Source organism: Adiantum capillus-veneris, chromosome 30 (assembly GCF_014529385.1).
Source record: "Adiantum capillus-veneris isolate H3 chromosome 30, ASM1452938v2, whole genome shotgun sequence".
NCBI lineage: Eukaryota > Viridiplantae > Streptophyta > Polypodiopsida > Polypodiales > Pteridaceae > Adiantum > Adiantum capillus-veneris.
Window position 1 is genome coordinate 111,276,247 of NC_140960.1, and position 26,914 is coordinate 111,303,160.

The 26,914-nt window shown below is 44.9% G+C and overlaps 1 protein-coding gene across 1 annotated transcript; it reads right to left on the reverse strand.

The window, feature by feature from the left end:
* Positions 1-257: 257 nt before the first annotated feature.
* LOC147418613 (putative receptor-like protein kinase At1g80870) lies at positions 258-3,120 on the reverse strand. The gene has a single exon (XM_086507310.1). The coding sequence runs from the start codon at positions 2,857-2,859 to the stop codon at positions 412-414; it is 2,448 nt and encodes an 815-aa protein (XP_086363436.1). The 5' UTR covers positions 2,860-3,120; the 3' UTR covers positions 258-411.
* Between the last annotated feature and the right edge of the window lie 23,794 nt (positions 3,121-26,914).

A 26,914-nucleotide genomic window follows, 5' to 3' on the forward strand; every position in this document is an offset into this window, starting at 1 on the left:
TCATGGAGCAACAAGATGCAGACTATTGTAGCCTTACCTTCCGTAGGCATAGTATCGTGCTGCTTGCATTGCTACATGCAAGTCAGCTTGGTTGAGGTGGTTGCTTTTGGAGATGGGATTTCCAAAGCAAATTATTGTAATGTTGCGAAGACACACACACTCACGCACACACACATGGCAGCTACCTGGTGACATTTTTTAGTACAAGAGGCCGTCAGAAAGGTCAAGAGTATGCAGCAGCTTAAAAACAAATTAGCTGAGTAAACAGTGCCAATATACTTATTAAAGAACATTACAAAGAAATATGTCAATGTCCTGAGAAGTTAATGAAGATGGATGGCTTACCAAACCTTTCACCAACCTCAACAGGGGAGTAAAATATATGCATGGGACTATACAGGTTGAATTTCTTTATATTGAGGAAATTGCCTGCAAAACTGGTGTACCTTCTTTAGAGGAAGTGATAGAGTTGCTGTGGGCATGATGCACCTTAGGTGAACGATTCATTATTTTATATGGTATCCTTGCAGGAGGTGACGGGGACAGCTCCAAAGGCAAGTTCGGCACAGCCATCTCTCGTGAAAGAATCTTGACAATCTCAGAAATGTGAGGTCTTGTAGATGGAACTCGTTGGAGACATAGCAATGCCAATGTGATGCATAAGACAGCTTCCTCATGATCGTACTCTCCACAAAGACCCTCATCCATCAAATCTAACAGCTTTCCGTTTTGAGATAGATTGCGTGCCCATGAGATCAGGTTTGCTCTTTCAAACTCCTTCATAGGAGCTGCTGAAACTTGAATTGGTCGCCTTCCTGATAGTATGACCAGCATAAGAACCCCAAAACTGTAGATGTCACTCTTCTCCGAAAGTATGCCGCTTCCTCCATACTCAGGAGCAACGTAACACACTGTGCCCCTCATGCTCGTCGTGCTACTTGCATCTTTGCTAACAAGCTCTCCGCTCTTGGTTAGCTCACCACTCCAGTGACCATTTATGAGTTCCGAACTGAAGTGGCACCTTCGATCTTCACTGCACATGTCACTGATGATAGAAGGAACCCTCTGTCTTTCCATTGCCCCACTAAAGCTCAATTCACCACTGCGTGTGTTCCTATACCATTCTTTTGAGCTACACTTCCCAATCATTTTTGTGGACCTGGTGTCAGTCCGCAACTCCCCACTAACGCTGGTAAGCTCAGCACTCAGGTAATCCTTCCAATTCTCTATACTCTTGTTTCTGTTCCTTTTTTTCCCTTCAGGCTCACACTTACCGCTGAGCTCAGCAAAGTACTCATCTTTCCACCATTCCCTCCCTTTTTTACTTGGCACCTTGACTTTCTTCCTCTCCTTCTTCACTTCTTCCACTTGTGTTTCCACCACTCCAAGCCTACTCTTCTGCCCATGGGGTTTCGACGATTTCTGACTTGGGGAGACAGCTTCAGCTCTTGTGTTGTCAGCCTGCCCATTTGCATGAAGCTCCGATCCTAACCAATCCAGTACATACTCTTCCCCTGCCGATTGAGCACTTTCACCTTCTTTTCTCCACAATGCATCTGTTGTTCCTTTCTTCTTTGAAGAAAGCTCGGTTTTGATTGGTGACCGTGTGACGGGGGAAACATTGTCTTCCAACACAGCTTTGTTTGATCCAACAGAAATATCGATATCCAAGGCCTGGTCATTAACGTGACCATTAAGCATACCCTTCCCAGGCCTCTGTCCATAATCTTTTTCATTTGTGGGGATGATTGGCAATTCAGATACACCAGCTACCGAACTAGTGTGCTCTAGATGTCCTGTTGCATGGTTCCAACTAGGGGAGCTAGGAAATGCTTCACCACTTGCCGCAGTATCAATCTCACAAAGCCGATCCGATAAGATTGTGTCTAGAGCAGGGGTAGCCTCTTTATTGAGAGATTGAATTTTATTTGCAAATTCGGAGTCTGCAACCTTGCAGGAGCAATCTGAGAAGGGGTCACGAGAAGTTGAGCTTCTACTCATTTCAGGTGTGCCTGGTGAAGCATGATCCAGAGGACCATATCTGAGGCGCTCAGGGGTTTCAGGCTGCTTCAGCTTTTCACTGGAAGCAGAGTATCTAGCACTCTCTGAGCCAAGGTTTTCTGTTTTGAACCTGGCAAGCCCAAAGTCAGCAATGCGGGCAGAGAAATTTCGGTCCAGCAGGATGTTGCTGGGCTTGACATCTCCGTGTATAATGGGAGGGTTGCATCCCACATGCAGAAATTCCAAAGCTCTGGCTGTGTCCCCTATTATCTTGAACCTCTTCTTCCAATCCAGACGCTCAGGGTAGCCTTTTTCAAACAAGGCCTCCTGCAAGCTCCGATTTTGCATGCACTCATACACCAGAAGCCTTAATCTTTTGCCATGAGTACAATAGCCAAGAAGGCTTACCACATAAGGCGAATCAAGACCACTGCAGATAAAAAGCTCATTCTGGAATTCCCTTTCTCCCTGAAGGGATAAGAGATCCAATTTCTTAACAGCAACTTCCTTGCCGCTACTGAGGAGCCCTCTGTAAACTACCCCAAATCCACCCTTTCCTAGTTTGCGATTCTGCGAGAAGCTTTTTGTAGCTCGCTTGAGCTGCCAGTATTTGTACCTGTGTAGCTTGCCAGGGTCATCCCCTTCTGCCCCAGGCTTCCTGCTGACTACCTGTTGTTTGCGGCGCCTGTAGCAGCGAACCACAAAAAAGAGGACCAGGACAATTGCAATGAGGAGTGTAATGGCGACAATTGCAATGATGGGAATAAGAAGGGCTTTGCGCAGAGAATGCTTGGGGGGTCCAGAGAGGAAGCGATGGTGAGGACGATGAGAGGAAATCAGGAGGGGCCGGGGGGGCATGTTTTGGGAAAACAAACGGGCTAGGAGGGCCTTTTCTGCATGCTTGCTTGGCAGATGGGTATGAAGAATGCGTAACAAGGAAAGACGAGCTCGGCAGCAGGTGCAGGTAGCCTACGATAGCTATGGCTTGCGGGATGTTTGTTGAAGGGAAAGCAGGTGGTTCGAACTTCGACTATACTTTCGAGGATACGTTACCGTTTGCAAGTTTTGGAGAGAGATGCAGAGGCGCTAGGCTACATCCCCTCTATTGTAATTTCTCTCTGTGATTGTGTGTGTGTGTGTGTGAGAGAGAGAGAGAGAGAGAGAGAGAGAGAGAGAGAGTGTGTGTCTAGAGAGAGGAGAGTCAAGTGAGTGTACTGTGAGTCTGTGATACGAGGAAAAAGATAGGGCAAGCGTTTGACATTCCATATGCGTGCACAACCTACCCCTTCAGTGTGGGCCATGTCCACACTCAATCTTCTCTGCCTAAGCAATGTATGGAGTACAACTTCGTCGTTGTTCCCACGCTTACGAAACAGATCATCGATTGTTGCCGAATGCCACTATTATAGAAGCAAAAACATTGTTATTATGATCTCACAACAATCAAGCGCAGCCACCAAAAAAGAGCATTATGGGCTCAACCTTGGTTTATGAATTCAATTCTTGGTTAGCGCGGCCTATTGATCATTCTATTGCCAGTGACCAACTCGCACATAGGCGACGTTGAGATCTCTATGAGAATGCAACTCTCGCGCCCACAAGCAATACCTATTACCAAATGTTGAATCGTTTTTTTTTTTCCCATATAAGGCGAGAGCATATTTATATTAGAAGAGAGAACAGATTACATTGCGGTTGGGGTTGAATCGTATTAAGCCTCGTGGATAATTCATTTTGTTGATGGACAAAGTACTAAAACCTAACTTCTAGTACTGTTCGAGAAAGTCTTTTTTCCTAGACATGTTCCTAAGATGCAAACCAGAAACACTAGTAGAATTTTCAAGATTTGCAAGATTTTTGAACTATTTTCTTGTATATTTTATCGGTTTGTCTTCCCTTTACCTTGGTTTGCGACCGGCTAATCTTGATTTTCAACCGGCTCAAGGGTAAACCGAGGCAAACCTTTCCCGAACACCGACTTCAAGTGTATTTGTGGCTATGAAGTGCGAGCCAGTGTTAGCAAGGGGTTAAGTATGTTTTTAACCCACGAAATTTGCAAATACATTTGAGCTTGCGTTCAAAGGATTGGCTAAAATTTACAAGCTTTGCTATAAATATAGACAAAAAATGCTCCGAAATAGAGAGAGTTTTATGTGTGCCCTTTTTTTCTTCCGTCATGAAAATGCTTGGGCAAATCCTTGGTGTGGGCCTATGGGAAAAATTGTGCTAATTGAGGTTGACAACTCTAGCAAAGTAGTTAATTGCAGGTAAAGCAATAGATTTGTCGAATTTGTTCTATGATGCACACCCATATTTTTTGACGGGCAGCCTTTTCCTTAGATTATCGAACATTTTATCTTTGCCATGATAATTTACTGTATGTTTTGCAAGGTAGATCACATCTTTGCCCATAAGAAAACGATCAAAATACCCAAAAGGAGGTGAAAAGCAACCTTTGTGGGTCCCTTGTAAGACCTCCACTTTTCTACATCCCTTCTTGTTAGAAATTATCTAGTCTTTTTTTTTTTGGTGGAAGGTATTCACAAATGTGTGTGTGTGTGTGTGTGTGAGAGAGAGAGAGAGAGAGAGAGAGAGAGAGAGACACACACACAGACAGAGAGACCTTTTCAAAAAGAGAGTACATGATTGTCAAAGGGTGAGTGAGATAAAAGGATGGATGGCAATGTGTTGTACACACATAAGGATGGATGGCAATGTGTTGTACACATATATATGCAAAAAAAATCCATCAATGAGATAGAGAGCATTTATTGATACTGTGCAATAAAAGGATTTTGCAACTCTATGAAAGCCTAATGTGAACTCTAAGAAGCAAACAACTAATGAGATAGAGAGCATTTTATTGATAGTGTGCAATAAAAGGATTTTGCAACTCTATGAATGCTTAATGTGAACTCTAAGAAGCAAACAACTATTGTGATACCGCTCCAATGGAAAGGACACAACTATGACGAGCACTACTGCTACAAACGAGAGATCCATCTATACTACTAATAAACCGGGGAGGGTTTTCGGAAACCCTCCCCGGCCACTTGTCACACATTGGTCAATCCGGCCAATGTGGCTTGAGCGAAACGACACTCAATGCTCAAAGAGAGAGAGAGAGGGGCAATTGAAAGCCGCCAACCAACTAGTGGTTACTCAGAGTGGGAAGAGAGAGAGAGATTGCCACCTCAAATCTGAGGCATAGCTACATGTTTATCTATTTATCAAGATCATGTGGATGTGGCCAATGAAGGGGCAACATTTGTCAAAGTTTGATTTAGGCATAGCAGCCTATAAATTCATGTGGATGTGGGCAACCTTTGCTACCTCCAATCCATTCCCATCTTTACATTCCGTTCTCTCTATGTGGAAATGCCCTTTTGTCACACTTTGGACCCTTTTCTACCACTCCAACTTAGATGCCCTAAATGTTTCAACTCGTTGGTGGATGTAGGTGCTCGAATTGGCCTAAATGTTTCAACTCGTTGGTGGATGTAGGTTCTCGAATTGGAAACAATGTTCTCTCTCTCTCTCTCTATATATATATATATATATATATATAATATATATATATATATGTGTGTGTGTGTGTGTGTGTGTGTGTGTGTGTGTGTGTGTGTGTTACGCACGCGCATGTGTGTGTTACAATGAGCTCCTTTTTTGTGCATATGTGTGGGTGCACACACACAACGTGTAATGTTCTTTCTTCACATTTTCTCTACCCTATAACATGTGTCCTTTTGTAAAGTTGGTTCAAGGATCACCATCATCGAGAGTTGAAGAGGTTTGACCAAGTGCTAGCATTTGAACGCTTTGTAGAGCACTCAAAAACATATTCCCGTACTCTAATCTCTCCCTTGGTCTCTCTAGAAAAGTACCTTTGGAGTCTACCATTCTCCTGCATCTTCAATTGAAGTGTTGGACATGTTGTTAGCTTTTTCTCAAGAGAATTACTGAGGGGAAATGATCATTTAAAGCTTCCATTTTGTATCTTCATACTATCAAGCTACAAGTCCTTAATGCCTAGGAAATGAAAATTTGAACTTAGCCTTCTCTCTCCTTTTGAATTTTGTGTGTATGTGAATGCCTTCATGTGTGTGGGTTTTTTGGGGGGGGGGGGGGGGGGGGGGGGGGGGGGGGGTTCAATAGCACTAGAAGCGTTAATGTGTACATTGCAAACAAGGTGAAAGTTCACTATGGCCTACATATGGCTATTGAGAGGGCTTTAGTATTAGTAAGTATACTAAGAGAGAAAATGAGAAAATGACACTAGCATTTTAAAACATTTGTTAGCGCAAGAAAGTATTAGATTATTGGAAAGAAATGTAACAATGAACTATTTAAATTACAATATATTCAAAAAAATTGAAAATTGATGGACGGAAAACACTTGGAGCATTGTAAAAATTTGAGAAATCAAGGTGAAGATTCATGGTGGCCTGCATAAGGATGCAGGAGTGTGGAATGGAAAAGTTACGGGTGCTAAGAAGGCAGCATAAAGTATGTCGCAAAATGGTCTGATCAGTACATGAAATTTGTGCTTGTTTCGCAATTGCACAACGTGGAGCTGGCCCATATGTGGTCCAAGGAAGATCCATGGATGGTTGTAATATCTCTCAGTAACTATCTAATCCCAAATTTGGCCAAGGAAAAAGAAAGTCGATTGTAGGAAGGGTTTGGAATGCCACTATCAAAGTTGAAGTCACCCAAGATCAGCACTAGAATTTCCATGTTGTGGTTGCGTAGGAAGGATGCTATTGCGTCAATTGAGTTTGTTAGGGGAGTAGGGGAGTTGAAGTGGAACTACAAAGGGAGACCACGCCAATTATTTTGGTGTTGAAGATCTTGATGGTTGCATGCAATATCTGCACCCCTGGATGAGCCACATGCTTGGAACTCAAGTGGGTGTGCAGAATTGAGACACCCATATTTGCGGTGAATTGGTGACGGAAGAAGCCTGGCAGGGCATGTAGGAAGTTTTCTATTAGTCTTGTCTCTTGCAAGCATAGCACATGAGATGCCATCAGTGTAGAATTTTCTACTATCTTTTGTATATGTTTACTGAATGACACCGCATCCAACGATTGAATGATGATATGTGTGTTTGAGAAAGCTTTTAATGACCTTTGGGTGGAGATCCATTTGGCATGTGATTGTAAATGGTGTAATTCATCCAACACATTTTGGTCCACTTTGATGTGGGAAGGGTGTATTGTTTCGAGTAGGTATAGGTTAGCTAGGCCTCGAATACGAGATATTGTTGTGTATGCAAGGCCATTTTGTCATAAAATCTAATATCTAACCAACCCAAATGATTTTCTCATATTAAATTGATCACTTAATGTGGGAGAATAAATGGGAACAAGTGTTAAGATATAGATATGTGCTTATAGATCTATCTCAACACGGGGCCAATAGTAAAGGGGCCCAAATGGGAGATGGTCTATCAAGAGCAAGGCTAACCAATGGAGCATAAGACCTTAGGGTTAGCTTCATTGAAGACCTCCAATAATGTGTGTAAAAGTCCTTTGACCTACCTTAGGTAAGCTAGGGCTGAGCTTGAGGTGGGAACCCGGCCCAAGCTCAAGGTGCTTGTCGTGCTTGAGGTGCTTGTCCTGCTTGAGGTGCTTGTCATGCTTGAGGTGCTTGATTAAGATGCTTGAGGTGCTTGACTGGCTCCATGCTTGAGGTGCTTGACTTGGTGCATGATTAAGGTGCTTGAGGTGCCTTGAGAAGCTTGCCTGAGATGCTTGTGGGAACACCCCCTACTTCAAGTGCTTAGTCATGCTTGATGACTAAGGGGCTTGCTCATCCAAAGTCAAAAATATCCCTACAAGGAGGGGGGCGAGCCTACAAGGGGGGGGGGGGGGGGGGGGGGATGAGAGAGAACACACACACACACACACACACACACACACAAGGGAAGCCCCAGCTTGAAGAGGCAGCAAGGACACTTGTCAAGTTCCTCCCCATGTTGCCCTCATGGTGTGCCTGAAGCCTATTGGTTGGCCACCCAAGGGGTCCAATGATAATTTAGGATATTTAATTAATTGATTTTGCATTTATCAAGTCCTCTCTCTCAAAGGGGAAAGGGGGACACTTGTCCCAAGGCTACCCATGTTGCTTGTAATGGCTCCTGCTTGTGATTGGCTAGGCCTGGAGGGGTCCAACGAGCTTCAAGCATGAGCTACAAGGGGGGGTCGACCCAAGCAAGCTAGGGGGGTTCTTAGGGGGTATACTCACCCACACACACTCACAAACACTCTCATTGTGTACTATGCAAAGTGCAAGAGCTCCCTCTCTTTCTCCAAGCAAGTAGAGGTTGAGAGCCTACACCAACACTCTTGGCTATGGAGTGCAAATGCATCCAAGAGCCATGCTTCAATTCTTGAGCTTGCCATCTATTTCTTCTTCATTACTATGCTATTATGTATGCTAGCACAAGAGTTATGATAAGTGAGGAACTAGCTCTTTCTCGTATGAAATGTTTCTTCTTCCTCTTCCCTACCCTCATTCCCTGCTAGCTCTCTCCACCTTCGAAGGTGTTTGAGGTCTTGGGACTCAGGCTTGGTATAGTTAAAGCTTTCTTCAAGTTTAGGTTTTGCTATGATGATGATGCATGAATCTTTCCATCTTCATTGCGTCACCTAGGTCACAAGGAACACAAAGAATGTATTGTAACAAGTCTCCCTTTATGGGAGAAATCATAATACAAATGCCTATTGGAGGGGGGACCGGCTCCACATAAATCCGGTCCGCAAGGACATTGCATACATAGCCTTCATCCCCAAACACATAAGAACAAATGTGTCATAAAATATAATATCTAACCAACCCAAATGATTTTCTCATATTAAATTGATCACTTAATGTGGGAGAATAAATGGGAACAAGTGTTAAGATATAGATATGTGCTTATAGATCTATCTCAACACGGGGCCAATAGTAAAGGGGCCCAAATGGGAGATGGTCTATCAAGAGCAAGGCTAACCAATGGAGCATAAGACCTTAGGGTTAGCTTCATTGAAGACCTCCAATAATGTGTGTAAAAGTCCTTTGACCTTAGGTAATCTAGGGCTGAGCTTGAGGTGGGAACCCGGCCCAAGCTCAAGGTGCTTGTCGTGCTTGAGGTGCTTGTCCTGCTTGAGGTGCTTGATTAAGATGCTTGAGGTGCTTGACTGGCTCCATGCTTGAGGTGCTTGACTTGGTGCATGATTAAGGTGCTTGAGGTGCCTTGAGAAGCTTGCCTGAGATGCTTGTGGGAACACCCCCTACTTCAAGTGCTTAGTCATGCTTGATGACTAAGGGGCTTGCTCATCCAAAGTCAAAAATATCCCTACAAGGAGGGGGGCGAGCCTACAAGGGGGGGGGGGGGGGGGGGGGATGAGAGAGAACACACACACACACACACACACACACAAGGGAAGCCCCAGCTTGAAGAGGCAGCAAGGACACTTGTCAAGTTCCTCCCCATGTTGCCCTCATGGTGTGCCTGAAGCCTATTGGTTGGCCACCCAAGGGGTCCAATGATAATTTAGGATATTTAATTAATTGATTTTGCATTTATCAAGTCCTCTCTCTCAAAGGGGAAAGGGGGACACTTGTCCCAAGGCTACCCATGTTGCTTGTAATGGCTCCTGCTTGTGATTGGCTAGGCCTGGAGGGGTCCAACGAGCTTCAAGCATGAGCTACAAGGGGGGGTCGACCCAAGCAAGCTAGGGGGGTTCTTAGGGGGTATACTCACCCACACACACTCACAAACACTCTCATTGTGTACTATGCAAAGTGCAAGAGCTCCCTCTCTTTCTCCAAGCAAGTAGAGGTTGAGAGCCTACACCAACACTCTTGGCTATGGAGTGCAAATGCATCCAAGAGCCATGCTTCAATTCTTGAGCTTGCCATCTATTTCTTCTTCATTACTATGCTATTATGTATGCTAGCACAAGAGTTATGATAAGTGAGGAACTAGCTCTTTCTCGTATGAAATGTTTCTTCTTCCTCTTCCCTACCCTCATTCCCTGCTAGCTCTCTCCACCTTCGAAGGTGTTTGAGGTCTTGGGACTCAGGCTTGGTATAGTTAAAGCTTTCTTCAAGTTTAGGTTATGCTATGATGATGATGCATGAATCTTTCCATCTTCATTGCGTCACCTAGGTCACAAGGAACACAAAGAATGTATTGTAACAAGTCTCCCTTTATGGGAGAAATCATAATACAAATGCCTATTGGAGGGGGGACCGGCTCCACATAAATCCGGTCCTCAATTGTTGTCTGTTGGCTATCTCACTTTGGCCATCCGTTTGTGGGTGATAGGCCGAAGAGAAATTCAATCTTGTTCCTAGATTTTCAAAGAGACCTTTCCAAAAATTACTGGTCATTCTAGGATCTCTATCTGACACGATGGATGTGGGTAATCCATGGTGCTTGAAAATCTGAGATATGAAGAGAGTTGCCATTTGATGTGCCTTAATAGTCTTTTTGACAGGAATAAAATGTGCTTGCTTGCTAAACCTGTCGACTATTGTCCATATTCCTGTATTCCCATGGATAGACTTGGGTAATCCAAAGATGAAATCCATGGATATACTCTCCCATGGTGAATTTGGAATAGGCAATGGCTGGAGTAATCCAGGTGGCTTCCCTCTATCATACTTGGTCTTTTGGCATACTACACATTTTGAAACATACTCTTGTATGTCCACTTTCATGGGAGGCCAATAGAAATACGTCTCTACTCCTCGGAGAGTAGGTTGAATACCTCTATGCCCTGCATATGGAGGAGCATGGGATTCATACATAACCTTCTCACGAAGGGAATGGGTAACACATAGCCTATTGCCGTGGAGAAGATAACCATCCTGCAAGGTGAATGGTTCCTCTTTCTTCCCCAAAGCAAGGGCTGACATTATGTCTCTAAAGTCAGGGTCAGTAGCATACTCATCTATCATAGAGGATAGATCATTGTGAGTAGCTATAGACACCGCATTAACTTTTGGTCGTCGTGAAAGTGCATCGGCAACTTGATTGTGCTTACCAGCTATGTGAGCAATATGGACATTAAATTGCGAAAGAAAATTTTCCCACCTCATTTGTTTGTCGGAAAGCTTGGTTTGCGTCATGAAATACTTGAGACTTTGGTGGTCGGTTCGTAGGATAAATGGAGTCCCCAATAGGTAGTGCTTCCATGTGTCTAGGGCATGTAGAGCAGCTGAAAGCTCTTTCTCATAAATGCCCAAGACTCGTTCATCACTATTGAGCCTTCGGCTCTCATATTCTATGGCATGCCCTTCTTGAAGCAAAACCGCTCCAAGGCAATCACCACAAGCATCACATTGGACCTCAAATGGTTTTGAGAGATCCGGAAGCACGAGGACTGGTTGGGAAGTAAGCTTCTCTTTGAGTTTTTCAAAAGCATTTTGCTCCTTAGCAGTCCATACAAACTTAACGTTCTTCTTTGTTAAGTCGTGTAGTGGTCCTGCTACTTGAGAGAATTTTGCTATGAAGCGTCTATAGTATGCACACATACCAATAAAGCTTCTTAGCTCATGTAGATTCCTTGGGTTAGGCCATGATTTTATTACCTCTAACTTTGATGGATCCATACGAATACCATCGTGAGAGATAATATGACCTAGATATTGAATCTCTTGAAGGAAGAATTCACTTTTCTTTTGGTTGAGAAAAAGTTTGTTCTCCCTCAAGGCTTGAAAAATCACTTGGAGATGTTGCTTATGTTCCTCCAAAGACTTGGAGTAGATGATGATATCATCAAAGAACACTCCAGTGAATTTACGATATGGTCTAAAAATTTTCTCCATGAGACGATTGAAAGTAGCTGGTGCATTAGTCAAGCCAAAAGGCATGACTAGATATTCATAAAGACCAAATGTTGTGCGAAATGCGGTCTTTAGGATATCTTCACCCACTATCCTTATTTGATGATAGCCACTCTTAAGGTCAATCCTACTGAAGTAGGTAGAGCCTTGTAGCTTATCAAACAGATCTTCTACCCGAGGCATGGGAAATCTGTTTTTGATAGTGATATGGTTTAGTGCTCGATAGTCCACACACATACGGTATGTACCATCTTTCTTTTGCACTAAAAGGACTGGAGAACAAAAGGGAGAGGAACTAGGCCTCACCATCCCTTTGTCTACCAATTCCTGTACTTGCCTCATAATCTCCTCTTGTTGAGCTTGTGAGACTCGATAAGGAGGTTTGTTAGGCGGTGAGCTTCCTGGAAGGAGCTCAATACGATGGTCATCATCCCCTCGTTTTGGAGGTAGGTCCATAGGGATATCATCGATGAACACATCTTGGAATCCTTTTAGAAAAGTAGACAAGTCTAACTCTTCTTGATTCCTATCATTTTCATTTGATGAAACATTATTAGCTTTTAGAGACTCTTTGACATAAATCATGTACGCAGAAACTGAGCTCTTCATTGATTTATCAAAAGAAAGAGGATTTACAAGTGAAATAGTGCGACCACGCTCACTAGCATCTATATACATGTTCTTTCCCCTGTAGGTGAAGTAAATTCTCCTTTCAGGGAACTTCATGTTGGCAGCCATGCGATCAAACCATGGTACCCCTAGGATAACATCCTGATGTTGGAGAGGAGAGATGAAGAAGTCTTCTTTGTCGACATAGCTTTGGACATGAAGCCTCAACTTCTCAATCAAGGGAGTAACGGAGGCTTGTTGTCCCTTGAAAGCTGCATCAGCTGTTACTATATCTCCCATCTCAAAAGCTTGAATGCCCAACTTGGTGGCCAACTCTATTGATATGAAGTTGAGAGTAGAGCCTGGGTCAAACAAGATGAAGGCATCATGCTCTCTTACCTTTCCCCATGCATAGGAAAGTGATGATCCTTTGCAATGAGCATCCTCTTTTGGAGATTCGATGGTGGAAGCCCTAGGAGTCTCATTGCGATTATTCTTCTTGGGGCAAGAACGATAGCCATGTCCTTGCTCCCCACACTTGAAACACTTATGGTCCTTGCAAAAATCTTCAAGCTCTTCAGGAGAGAGTTTGTTTTTACCTTTATAAACTCCCTTCTCCTTGGACCGATTGTTGTTGTTGTTATTGTTGTTGTTGTTGTTGTTATTGTTGTTGTTGGAAGTGCCTTTGGAATTATTTTGAGCATTGGATTTCCCCTTTGCATCATTTTTATCTTTGTTTTCCATGGGCTTGACATTAAGTCTAGCCCCTTGATGGAAATTGATGCGTGAAGCAACCATGGTGTGGTGGATTACTTCGGTAATAGTACCGGGCCATTGAGAGTTGATGTATTCGGCCATCTCTTCAGGTAATCCCGCACAAAATTGTTGTCTTTGCTCAGTAAAGTCTATCTTTTGAAAGACAGTAGCTTTGAGATGTAAATCCCAAAACTTGTCTACATACTTGTTGATAGACTCATGAGAGAGAAGCTTCAAGCCGCGCCATTCGGTAAGAACTTTATCTTTAGTATCACTTGGAAGAAATTGCTTCATGATGGAAACTCGTAGAGTTTTCCATGTCTTTGGGGCTTCTCCATTGCCACGAAGGCTAGCCCACCATTGACGAGCTGATTTTTGGAAGTGCATAGCTACATGGCGTAGCTTGGAGGACTCTGTGAAGCCCTCGTCCCCAAAGGCCGCATCAAATTGCTGGATGAAGGCCAACACTTTGTCAGTAGCACCAAAGGTGCCATCATAGGTGAGAAAAGAGATACTCTTTCCTCCCTCCTTGAACTTCTTTAGCTTTTGTGACCTTCGCCATGCAGGAAATGATTTGCGATGTCCTCCCCTCTTGTATTCTCTAGGAGAATAGCCATAACTTTCATCGGAAGAGGAGGAAGGTGAAGAAGAAGGAGAAGAGGGTGACCTCTTCCTAGCCCTTTTCTTCCTTTGTTTCCTCTCTTGCCTTTCAGAGTGATGAGGAGAAGGACTATGGGTTGCTCTTTTCCTCTTGGGAGGAGTAGGCGATCGTCTAGACCGCCGTCTTTGTGGAGCCACATCTTCAGAAGAAATTAGACTGTCATTGCTTTCTTTCTCTTTGGATTCCTCCTCTCGAATGGGAGAGAGTCTTCTTTTGGGGGTCTCTTTAAGAGGCCTCCTAAGCTCTCTCTCCTCTGGGAGAGGAAGGGAAATTCCATAAGCACGAAGTTGTTGAGTAACTTCGGCTTGCAAAGCAGGGTTGCCCATAGCTTGTTGCAACCTAGTGACGAGATAATTCACAAACATGGGAGCATCATCATTAGCACCTTCATGTGCAAAATCAAAGCTATCAATGTTCATTCTACTCTCTTGATTATTGTCAGCCATGTTAACAAAATTTATGTTTATACTTAGTGTATGATTTGGCAGTTCAAAACCTTAGTTGCCACTCCTCTTAGCCTTTGAAAATCGGCTCTTAAGTATCTACACCCACGCCTCAAAGTGGTTAATTATAGAGAGTAGAGGAGTAGGTCTAACATAGTAGAGTTGCCAAGGGCTAGCTCCTTTCGGACTTCTTATGGCTCAATACTGGTAAAGCCGTAGGCAAGTCTAAAAAGACTCCATTATTAAGTCCAAAGCTCCCGAGGTGTGCACCATCCCCCACATAATGGGCTTAACAAAACCGAAATTAGATCCCAGTTCCACTTACTCTATTATAATTAACAACATCAACCATTTATAGGCTACTTAAGGACCTCTCTTCTTAAGCAAGAAAAGAGAAACCAAATGCTCTGATACCAATGTAATGGAATTTGCCTATTCAATTTGAGAGTAGCGGAATTTAATAAGAGTACTTTCAAGAAATGATTTTGTGAGCATAGCGGGTTGACATAATTGAAGATATCAACATAATCATAGCAATTAGTTAACTTGGCATAGACAATACTTTTGCAAGAGAGAGAATTTAGAGAACATGACAACAGTTGAGGACCGGATTTATGTGGAGCCGATCCCCCCTCCAATAGGCATTTGTATTATGATTTCTCCCATAAAGGGAGACTTGTTACAATACATTCTTTGTGTTCCTTGTGACCTAGGTGACGCAATGAAGATGGAAAGATTCATGCATCATCATCATAGAATAACCTAAACTTGAAGAAAGCTTTAACTATACCAAGCCTGAGTCCCAAGACCTCAAACACCTTCGAAGGTGGAGAGAGCTAGCAGGGAATGAGGGTAGGGAAGAGGAAGAAGAAACATTTCATACGAGAAAGAGCTAGTTCCTCACTTATCATAACTCTTGTGCTAGCATACATAATAGCATAGTAATGAAGAAGAAATAGATGGCAAGCTCAAGCATTGAAGCATGGCTCTTGGATGGATTTGCACTCCATAGCCAAGAGTGTTGGTGTAGGCTCTCAACCTCTACTTGCTTGGAGAAAGAGAGGGAGCTCTTGCACTTTGCATAGTACACAATGAGAGTGTTTGTGAGTGTGTGTGGGTGAGTATACCCCCTAAGCACCCCCCTAGCTTGCTTGGGTCGACCCCCCCTTGTAGCTCATGCTTGAAGCTCGTTGGACCCCTCTAGGCCTAGCCTATCACAAGCAGGAGCCATTACAAGCAACATGGGTAGCCTTGGGACAAGTGTCCCCCTTTCCCCTTTGAGAGAGAGGACTTGATAAATGCAAAATCAATTAATTAAATATCCTAAATTATCATTGGTCCCCTTGGGTGGCCAACCAATAGGCTTCAGGCACACCATGAGGGCAACATGGGGAGGAACTTGACAAGTGTCCTTGCTGCCTCTTCAAGCTGGGGCTTCCCTTGTGTGTGTGTGTGTGTGTGTGTGTGTTCTCTCTCATCCCCCCCCCCCCCCCCCCCCTTGTAGGCTCGCCCCCCTCCTTGTAGGGATATTTTTTACTTTGGATGAGCAAGCCCCTTAGTCATCAAGCATGACTAAGCACTTGAAGTAGGGGGTGTTCCCACAAGCATCTCAGGCAAGCTTCTCAAGGCACCTCAAGCACCTTAATCATGCACCAAGTCAAGCACCTCAAGCATGGAGCCAGTCAAGCACCTCAAGCATCTTAATCAAGCACCTCAAGCAGGACAAGCACCTCAAGCACGACAAGCACCTTGAGCTTGGGCCGGGTTCCCACCTCAAGCTCAGCCCTAGCTTACCTAAGGTCAAAGGACTTTTACACACATTATTGGAGGTCTTCAATGAAGCTAACCCTAAGGTCTTATGCTCCATTGGTTAGCCTTGCTCTTGATAGACCATCTCCCATTTGGGCCCCTTTACTATTGGCCCCGTGTTGAGATAGATCTATAAGCACATATCTATATCTTAACACTTGTTCCCATTTATTCTCCCACATTAAGTGATCAATTTAATATGAGAAAATCATTTGGGTTGGTTAGATATTAGATTTTATGACACATTTGTTCTTATGTGTTTGGGAATGAAGGCTAGGTATGCAATGTCCTTGTAAACGGTGTATTGTTCGTGCACTTGTTGGTTGCAAGGGGAATTGTGACCTTCAAATTGTGTTTAGGTAGTTTTTACCAACCTGGAATTCACGAACCACTATAAGGGGTATGAGCCTCCCGAAAACGGCCACGGGAGGGGACCCCCCACCTAGACACGCTAGCCTCACTCCATGCACTCGTGCACCGTGGGGACTCCACGCAAGGTTCCCCAGGGCACGCTATGACCCTCCGTGAGTGTGGCGGAGCCTGAGGCTACGTGGGGCTAGGGACCCGGAACGCAAGACCCGCGAAACGCAACACGGCCGTCGACCCATGGAACGCAACCACGCCCGAGCCGGTCCCGTCCGAGCCGGGCCCCTTTGAAGGCAACTCGACCCGAGCCGGTCCCGTCCGAGCCGGGCCCACCTGAGCCGGTCCCGTCCGAGCCAGGCCCCCTAGAAGACAACACCTCGACCCGAGCCAGTCCCGTTCGAGCCGGGCCCACCTGAGCCGGTCCCGTCCGAGCCGGGCCCTCCTGAGCCGGTGCCGTCCGAGCCAGGACCCCTTGAAGACAAGCACCTCAACCCGAGCCGGTCCCGTCCGAGCCGGGCCCTCCCTGAGCCGGTCCCATCCGAGCCAGGCCCCTTGAAGACAAAAGCACCTTGCCCCGAGCCGGTCGCGTCCGAGCCGGGCCCTTTTCTCCGCAAGCTTCCGCAAACTCGCCCACCACGCTTCTGCGCATTGACGGCCCAACTCCCGAGTCGTCACACTTGGTATCAGAGCTTCAGGAAAAAGCTCCATAGCCTCGTCCCCGTGACGCGCCCAACCCGCAGGCCGTCAAACCCCAAACAAAAAGGAAAGATGCGAGCCAGACAGGGCTCTTTATAACAAAAACAGAAAAAGAGAAAACGCGACGGACCAAGTCAACCGAGTTCGTCGCGCCCCGGCCACTTTTGTGGCCCATGCTGAGCTGAAGACCCACTCAAGTCTACAAGAGACCAAAGGGCACTGTGCTAGCCCTCTAAATGACATCCACACAGGGACAAAACAGGGATCAGTTGAAGAGTGAAGTTTCAGCCAAAGCCTTCATGGTGTCATGACGACCAAAGCGACTTCAACCCCAAGACTGCATCTAACCAAGTAACCTTGCCCGATTCAAGATTGGGCGTTTGGAAACCAAAGCTGGTGTCAGCCTAAGTCTACAACGCGCGTCAAAAATGACGGTAAGTTTCCTTGCAAACTTCGCAAGGGCTGCATTGCGACAGACTCTCCTTCACATTCGGCTTTCAAGAAGCTCCGCGCGGGCCAACGCAGCAGGTGGCTCCGCGCACTCCGGGTTACCTTTTTGGGAATGCTCAAGTATGGGGAATTCTACTTGGGTATTCAAAGCATCTCTTTTCAACCTTCTGCCAAAAATCCAAAAATACACACACACTTCATTCTCAAAAAGTCCAAAAACAAAGCATGTTGTTCTACTTGCATTTTCGGGTACAGTTTTCTCACTTTGCACTTATATGCACCCCTTAGTCCCTTGGCCTCATGCATAGCCAAGCTCTCTTTTCCCTTCGTTCGACGAGGACATCGAACTCTCTTCAACCGGGGGTGTATATAAGGGGTATGAGCCTCCCGAAAACGGCCACAGGAGGGGACCCCCCACCTAGACACGCTAGCCTCACTCCACGCACTCGTGCACCGTGGGGACTCCACGCAAGGTTCCCCAGGGCACGCTATGACCCTCCGTGAGTGCAGCGGAGCTTGAGGCTACGTGGGGCTAGGGACCCGGAACGCAAGACCCGCGAAACGCAACACGGCCGTCGACCCATGGAACGCAACCACGCCCGAGCCGGTCCTGTCCGAGCCGGGCCCCTTTGAAGGTAACTCGACCCGAGCCGGTCCTGTCCGAGCCGGGCCCCTTTGAAGGCAACTCGACCCGAGCCGGTCCCGTCCGAGCCGGGCCCACCTGAGCCGGTCCTGTCTGAGCCAGGCCCCCTGGAAGACAACACCTCGACCCGAGCCGGTCCCGTCCGAGCCGGGCCCACCTGAGCCGGTCCCGTCCGAGCCAGGCCCCTTGAAGACAACACCTCGACCCGAGCCGATCCCGTCCGAGCCGGGCCCTCCTGAGCCGGTGCCGTCCGAGCTAGGACCCCTTGAAGACAAGCACCTCAACCCGAGCCGGTCCCGTCCGAGCCGGGCCCTCCCTGAGCCGGTCACGTCCGAGCCAGGCCCCTTGAAGACAAAAGCACCTTGCCCCGAGCCGGTCCCGTCCAAGCCGGGCCCTTTTCTCCGCAAGCTTCCGCAAACTCGCCCACCACGCTTCTCCGCATTGACGGCCCAACTCCCGGGTCGTCACAACCACATGCTCTATTGGAGTCCAATCTTTGCCAATGGTTTGCAAGTATAGAGTTTGACTTTCATAAAGTTTTCTCTTTCCTATGGTAGGGTTTCCAAAGTAAACCTAGAGTATTGTTTTGTTCTTTGTATTTGTAAAAGCTTTGTACTCACCCTCCACGCCGTTAACCAATCCGTCAGAGAATATCTAAGTCCCCTGCACATAACTTGACATGGAATCTTAATTGTTTTACTGTATGAGTTGTGTCTTTTATCAAGGACGAAGAAAGTGTGGGGTGTTCCCTCTAGCTGGTTGAAAACCTTAAGGTTATGGGTGTCCTTGTCTTTGTTCGAGTAAATTAGGTTCCTGACTGTTTGGTACTAGCCTATAGTAATTTATGTTAATATATTCCATGTCTTCAATGGTGTGTTGCCCAATGCGGATTTCTATTAAGGATATCTATATATATTGGATTAGTTTGTCGCACTGTCTTATTTTGCAAAGATCCATGTGTTAAATCACCACATAAAATAACATCCAATCCACAGAATGGTTTGTCATGGACATGTTTGATTGCACGCAAGCGTAAGTTGGCCATGGAAAACACACTAGAACCAATCAAGGAAACCTCATCAAAAACCACATTTTGTATTAAAAAAATTTATAGAAGGGAAAGTGTATCCAATTTTTTAGCACTCAAGCTTGTTTGTGAAGAAGTCGCTAGAGGTAATTGAAATGCTGAGTGGATTGTGGTGCCCCCAATACTAAAATATGCCTTCCCTGTGTGAGCCATTAATAGTGATGTCGGGGAATCTAGGTTGGGTGGACTTCTATGGTTGTAGAATCTTTGCAATCCTTCTACTAGCAGTAGTAAGGTGAATGTTTTTCATGTTCTTGCTCCTTCTCTAAGGAACAAATGCACCAATTTTCCAGGTAAAATTCTTTTTTTTCAACATTATATCATCGAATAATTGTCATTGTTGTAGGTTAAGTCTTTCAATGCTTCCATAGTAGTTAGCATTTGGCATCGTGAGGTATCGAAAATGCTGCAAGTAAAATGGATTTTTAGAATGCACGTTCATGTTCAAGTCATTAAGAGTATCTCCTTGACGTGTGTCACTCGAGGCATTATTTGTTGTATTAGTTGCGGTTGGGGACAAACTGGATGTTTGTGTGTTTTTCTATTGGACTTGTATCTTTGTTGTACCTTATCTCGTTTGCTTTAATGACTTGTAAATTTTTGTCATACACATCCCTCCATGAGGAGGATTCTTTCAAATGTTGTTTCTCATTTGTGATCCAAGGGAGATAAAGCAAGCATCTTTTTCTATAGTAGTGTTTTGGGGTTTCAAGAAGGTTGTACTTTACAAAACGTATGATCTTACCCTTACGTAGCTTTTTATATGTTGTTTCATTTTGCTTGAGTGTTGATGCATATTTAGCCAAGCACAACTGATGGAGGCTTTGTGGTCTTTGAGCATACTTGTCAAAAATAGTTTGGAAGAATATGTTTGTGTTCAAAGAGGCAAGGTTTTGCAAGGTGGATTTCCTCTTGAGGACTAATGCATGTTGATAAAGAGGATTAGTACTTATGTACATGAAGTCTTGAGATGCACTGTGGAGTCGTAATGATAACACTATGTAAGCTGCTTGTTGTGCACTAATTTGATGTGTGTTAAGAGTAGTGTTTCCAACTTTGCGTAGTCTCTCAACTGTTGTTGCATTGTTGCTTATGCACATGTCAAATTGTGATTTTATTTCTTGAATTAGTGTGTTATTCATTTTTGTCATGTATGACGTGTAATAGCTTGCTACACCATGTGCGTTGAAAACAAGTTGGATATCAGTGTTTGCATCCCACAGTGTTGCAATTATGGGGTTGGAATTGTTCATGTAAATGTCCCTTACATGTCGTTTCAGGAAGAGTGTTGCAGTCAATAGTGTGTCGCTGATCGCTGAGGTGTATTCCTCCTGAGATAATTGCTAGCTCTCTAGCCAATCTTCAAAAGGAATGTTGTTCTCGGTCCCAAATGTCAAGGATGTCTTTAATGCGGTTAAAAGTTTGTTTATTCATGCTCCATTTCTTGTTGTCATTGATTGTGAAAGGCGTGGGAAACCTTGGGAAACCAAAGCGAAAACTCTTTCCTTTCTTAAAACAAGCTTTCTTGTGACAATCTCTATGTATTTCTTAGAGGTCGCCTGCAACTTTGGAGTTATCCGCAGTTATGTGTTTGTCTATGAATGCAACAATGGCACGATCTGTGTCATGATCAAAGAGAGGAGCTTCTTCAACCCGTAGAAGCCCATGGTCATGCTGACTTCCATGGACTTGGAACTTTGTGGCAAAGAAGTAATCAACACTTTTTCTGCACATTGTGTTGTCACGAAGGAGTACCATTTTCATGGATGCGAGGCGATTTAGAAGCGAGTTGTTGTTTTTGGATGTGCTTGGATCAAATATTTGTGGAAAGAGTTTTCACTTTCATTTTATTCTCCTTTAAGTGGGACTATTTGTTGCAATGCATTAACAAGAGCTTTCCATCTTTTTTCAGTTGAGGAGAATGTAACAAAGAAGGTTGGTGGCCCTATTTGACGAATCATACCGAGAACATTTTTCTTTAATTTCTCTTTGTAGTTAGGGGAAGTACAAAGTGCTTCAAAATCTTTACACCCAAGCCATGATGAGAGTAGTTTTCTATATTTGTGTCTTCATGGACTTTCCCTGCGCAGAATGTTGTTCCATCAAGTTTTGCTTTGCGGAGGTGTGTTAACCCTCACGCACATTCCTATCACCTAAGACGAACGCCATATTATTTATTTGGTAGAGTCAGGTACCGGGCTTGGGGTCCAATAGGAAAAGGGTAAGAGTGATCGCCGATGAGAGGCGCACTCTAACTGCAACATTCAAGGGATTACTTGGCTAAGCCTGGGCGCCCAAGTGTGAATGGGGCGAGCTCATATAAAAGTCAACTAAACCTAAAATTCACTCATTCTCTCATTTGTGCAATTGAAAAGTGCTCTTGCTCCATCTCCATCTTCTTCTTCTTCACCTCTTTGTGTGTGTGTGTGTGTGTATGCGGGAGAGAGAGAGAGAGAGAGAGAGTGTATGCGATCGAGAATTGTGGCGGCACGACGGCGACGAGACGGTTGAGTGCGGCGTAGCGGTGTCTCCCTCTTCTTCGCGGCGAGGAATCCTCCACGACAGCAAGCGTAGAGCGGTGAGTGACACACCATCGCCATCTTTGAGCTTACTAGTTTAGGCTTGTTTGTGCTTGGAGCCATTTGTGGCTCGCACACAGTGTATCGGCAAGTTCCTTGCATTGACACGTGCGACATACGCACACATTTTTGGCACCGTTGCCAAGGAATGCCATACACTAAGCTTGAATGGCACTGTGTGCTTCTTTTGTGGTGCAATTTCAATTGTAGGAAAGATAGGGAAGGAAGGTGTGTGTGATGAGAAGAAGGATTTTGTTTTTCTATTGTTGTTAACCCTCACGCACATTCCTATCACCTACGACGGACGCTGTATTATTTATTTGGTAGAGTCAGGTACCGGGCTTGTCGGTCCAATAGAAAAAGGGTAAGAGTGATCGCCAATGAGAGGCGCACTCTAACTGGAACATTCAAGGGATTAGTTGGCTAAGCATGGGTGCCCAAGTGTGAATGGGGTGAGCTCATATAAAAGTCAACTAAACCTAAAATTCAATTATTCTCTCATTTGTCCAATTGAAGAGCGCTCTTGCTCCGTCTCCATCTTCTTCTTCTTCATCTCCTTGTGTGTGTGTGTGTGTGTATGCGTGAGAGAGAGAGAGAGAGAGAGTGTGCGAGTGTGCGATCGAGCATTGCGGCGGCACGACGACGGTGAGGCGGTTGAGCGCGGTGTAGCGGCGTCTCCTTCTTCTTCACGGCGAGGAATCCTCCACGACAGCAAGCGTAGAGCGGTGAGTGACACACCATGCCATCTTTGAGCTTACTAGTTTAAGCTTGTTGTGTGCTTCGAGCCATTTGTGGCTCGCACACAGTGTATCGGCAAGTTCCTTGCATTGACATGTGCGACATACGCACACATTTTTGGAGCCGTTGCCGGGGAACGCCATACACTAAGCTTGAATGGCACTCTGTGCTTCTTTTGTGGTGCAATTTCAATTGTAGGAAAGGTAAACAAGGAGGGTGTGTGTGTTGAGAAGAAGGATTTTGTGTTGCTACTGTGTATTTCTTTGTTAATGAAGTTTTGAAAGGTTATTGTGTTTTCTCTGTGTAAGGTGTTAGTATTAAGGTTATTAGTTCTGTGTAGTGCAAAGTACAGTAAGTAGGAAGTAGATCTGTGAGAGCTAATGAAGTGTGTTAGTGTGTAACAATAGGTGTATTAGTTGAAAGTAGGTAGGTAGAGTGTGTGTGTGCTCACGTGCAGGCTGCGGCGACCTTATCCAAAAATTTTAAAAAAATAACAAACAAATTTAAAGGTAAGATCGAGATCGAGAATATCTCCCAGACCCAAGCCCAGTCCCAAGCCCAACCTCACACTCAGGCTCAGGCCTCAGTCGCCCTTTAAAATTACAAATTTTAGCTTCACACGTATCTAAAAATCAACTTTTTTGAGGACCAACGGAGCTTCAAGTGACCGAACGTTGTGCTGTAAAGCACACCATGACCCTCTGAGTGATACGCTCGTTTTGAGCTATCACACACTTTAATTAAAAAAATCGATCATTAAAAAACATTAAAAAAAAACTAGTAAAAACGAGCGCCTAAAAAAGTAAGCGGTTAACCTTCGAGGTTATTCGCCGACGCTTGTAGGGTGCCAAAGGCACATGCATCTGCGCTCTGGTCGTGTGCTAGAGACGGAGCAACTAGAGAGAATTTTGACTTACGCGAGTTCTCAATATCCACCTACCTTAGGTTACGGGCCCTCGGTTGGGACCCAAGGTAGTACAAACCAAGACCCGAACATAGCGGCTAGTGACTCTTCCTCTGACTACGACGTCATGGAGGGTTTCCCAATGCCTAATCCCGATAGCTCAAGCCAAGACATGCATGCCATGGGCCCGCGGTCCGGGCCGAGCATGCTTAGCCGCTTGAAGGAAACCTTTAGTAGAGCCACTCGCTCCGAACATGGAGCTAATGATGTAAATGAGGGGGTGGGGAAGTAAATTCTCCATTCATGACCATCGTAGACCCTATGCCCTTAGAGAATGTGCATGTGAATACTTCATTCACTGCACCTCCTTACTCTTCAGAGTTATTTCCCTCCGAGGTCATATTACCTGATGGTAGAAGCCTTACCGAAGTGCAAGAGGTTGAGTGATATATCATTGTGGCTAGGGAAAAGGAAGTCGAGAGCTTACGCAAGGCGGAGCAACGAAGAGAGTTAAAAGCGAAAGACCCTATGTCAATATCCTTGCTAAGAGAGCAATCGAGTGCTCCTGACTTAGCAACCGCTAAAGGGCAACCCCTAGAAAGCAACATTGCATCTAGCTCAAAGGACACCCCTAGCACCTCAATCCTAGATGGAGCGTTCTTAAATGAGAGCTGGGAGTACGAACTACAAACGGAAACTCTAACCGACCTATACACAGGTCACACCTATCACGTGGGTTGGTTCGATGTCCTACAATCCACAATGGGTGCTACTAGTGTGGAGGATCAACAACACAGTGTTTGTGAGGTCATCCATAGGGTCCTTGAGTTAGAGAGACAGAACAAGGGGATCAACATGCCTTCAACGGGTCTCATGAGATTCTTGGATACAAGAAAGTCTAAACAACCGACCTTATCGCAATGGAGACTCCCTTGGTAAGTCCAATGGATCCTCCATATGTTGTTTCACCAGGGGTCTCAGTGCAATCTAAGCCTACAAGTGATAGCTTTACCTTTCCAAGTCTATCTCATCTTTCCCTTGATGACACCACGGCTACCATGCCTACCCCAATGATGGGCATGCCAAGAAACACGCCATGGACCTCATTTGTTAGTAAAGCACAAGTACATGGTAGCTCAATGCCTGCAGCAGTACCTAGAAAGTGTGTACCAATCGTATACTCCCATGGGTCCTCGTACTCATGTAGTCCCTACTCCTCCCATTGGTTCAACAACCTATGGTCCACAACCACAACACCAAAGTTCTTATTTCCATGGGACTATACCGGCTAGCATTAGGATGTCACATCCGACGTCTGCTATGCCTAGGGCCACACATATGAACTTTGGGCCACCCCATGGCGCAACACCGTACCAAACGTGGAACCCAAGGGCTTCCTATGCGCAAAGCCCAATGCCAATACCTACTCCACATGTAGTCTCTAGAGCACCTCCACCCACGTTCCTGCTCACTTAGGTGACTTGGCAACATTTGCTCAAGCTATTGGTCGATCTATTGCTGAGAATATGCGTAACACGCCTGATAGAGAGCCTAGAAGTAAGGCAGTACAAATAGCGAAGCTCACACAAAAATTTAGTGGAGACGGGGATGTGAGAAAGTATATCGAAGTGTTTGAACAAATATGCGATTCTCTAGGAGAACACAATGACCTGTATAAGAGTGATGCTTTAAGCATAACCTTAAGTGGGAAGGCTGGGGATTGGTATAGAACCCTAAGGGTGGAAGAAAAAATGATTTACCCTACTCTTAGGAGACTGTTCTTGAAAGAATACATACGAGACGGAGTACTTTAGGGTGTAGCCTCTTAGCTCTAGAAAGCCCAACGAGAGGAAGGAGAGTCGGTGAGAGACTTTATTAGTCGCTTGAAGCATTTGAATTCTCGTTGTTATCCAAATGAGCGCTTCAATAATAATCAATTTCTTGATAGATTCATTAGGGGATTACGACATGAGGATATCTACAATGGCCTAGTCATTAGAGGTATCACCACTTGGGAAGCAGTCACCACCAATGCGATCCAATTGGAGGATAATTTAATGATTCAAGGAGAAAGAGTGTCTGTTGAGCCTAAATCTATTAGCTCGCAAGCATCAGGGCATCAGCCAATAACCCTAAAGCCTATTGCTAAGGAGCCAAAGATATCTGAGATGACTTAAACAGATCTCACCAAGGCTATTCAAGAGAGTCTTAGAGACAATCGTGCTCCGCAAAACAATCATATGTATCCAAGAAGGGAGCAACAATGGTGCTCAGTATGCTATGACCGCATAGTACCAGTGAATGCCCTACGTTTAGAGTAAAATTCAATGGGAATTGCAATGCCTGTGGAAGGTATGGTCATCAAGCTAAGGAATGCATAGTATTTAAGCGCGTGATGGCCAATAGACGAACCTTAGCATGGACAGACACACCTCGAGTGCCTGTATTGATGTCGGCCCCACCTCGTGAACAAATAGCACAACACATGGTCCCTAGGGCCCAAACTGTTGTTCAAACAACACCCTTACCACCTCCAGTGCTAGGACCGCAACCACCACATCCGAGAATCAGTTTTGTGAATCAACTGGGTTGTGAGTCATCTATTGGTTGTTTGGAAGGCTGTGAGGAAGATATAAATCCTAATATTGGCTACGGGATGGATGTGCTTGAAGAAAGTCCACAATACTACATGGAGGACTATTGGGGACAAGTCAAACCTGTATATCAAGTAGCTGCTCTTGCGGCAAGAGGCCAAAATATCAATTACACTGCTAAGAGACCACCTCTTCAATGCTATGAGTGTGGAGGTCCACTTCGTGTAGCCGAGTGTCCTATTAGGCTACAAAAGAACGCCACACTATTGCAAACCAATCAAGCGAGCACGTCTACAATGCCGATACTCATGTGTAATCGATGTGGCATAGATCATTTGATTTCCCAATGTCCAAATAATCCAAATGCACCGAAGATCACGCCATTTAACTTGATTGAAGTTACCGAGGAGCCATCACGAAGTACACATGTGGTACCAGTAAACGTACTCACACGATCGATGCTCCAAAAACAAAATTATATTCTTGAGGAAAGAGACACGGCATCAATTGCCCAATCTCAGAAAAATAAGAAAACACACAGGAAGAGATCGCAAAAAGCAGCGAAGTCAGACCCCAGTTCAAAGACCAACATAGGGACTGGTGACGACCCCGTATATATGAACGATGCTGAAGAAGATTCTGATTCAGGTGAAACCATGGAGACCAAAACAACCATTAAGATAGAAACCAACAAGGAAGATCTTCATGAGCCACAATGGCCAGGATCCAAGAAAAAGA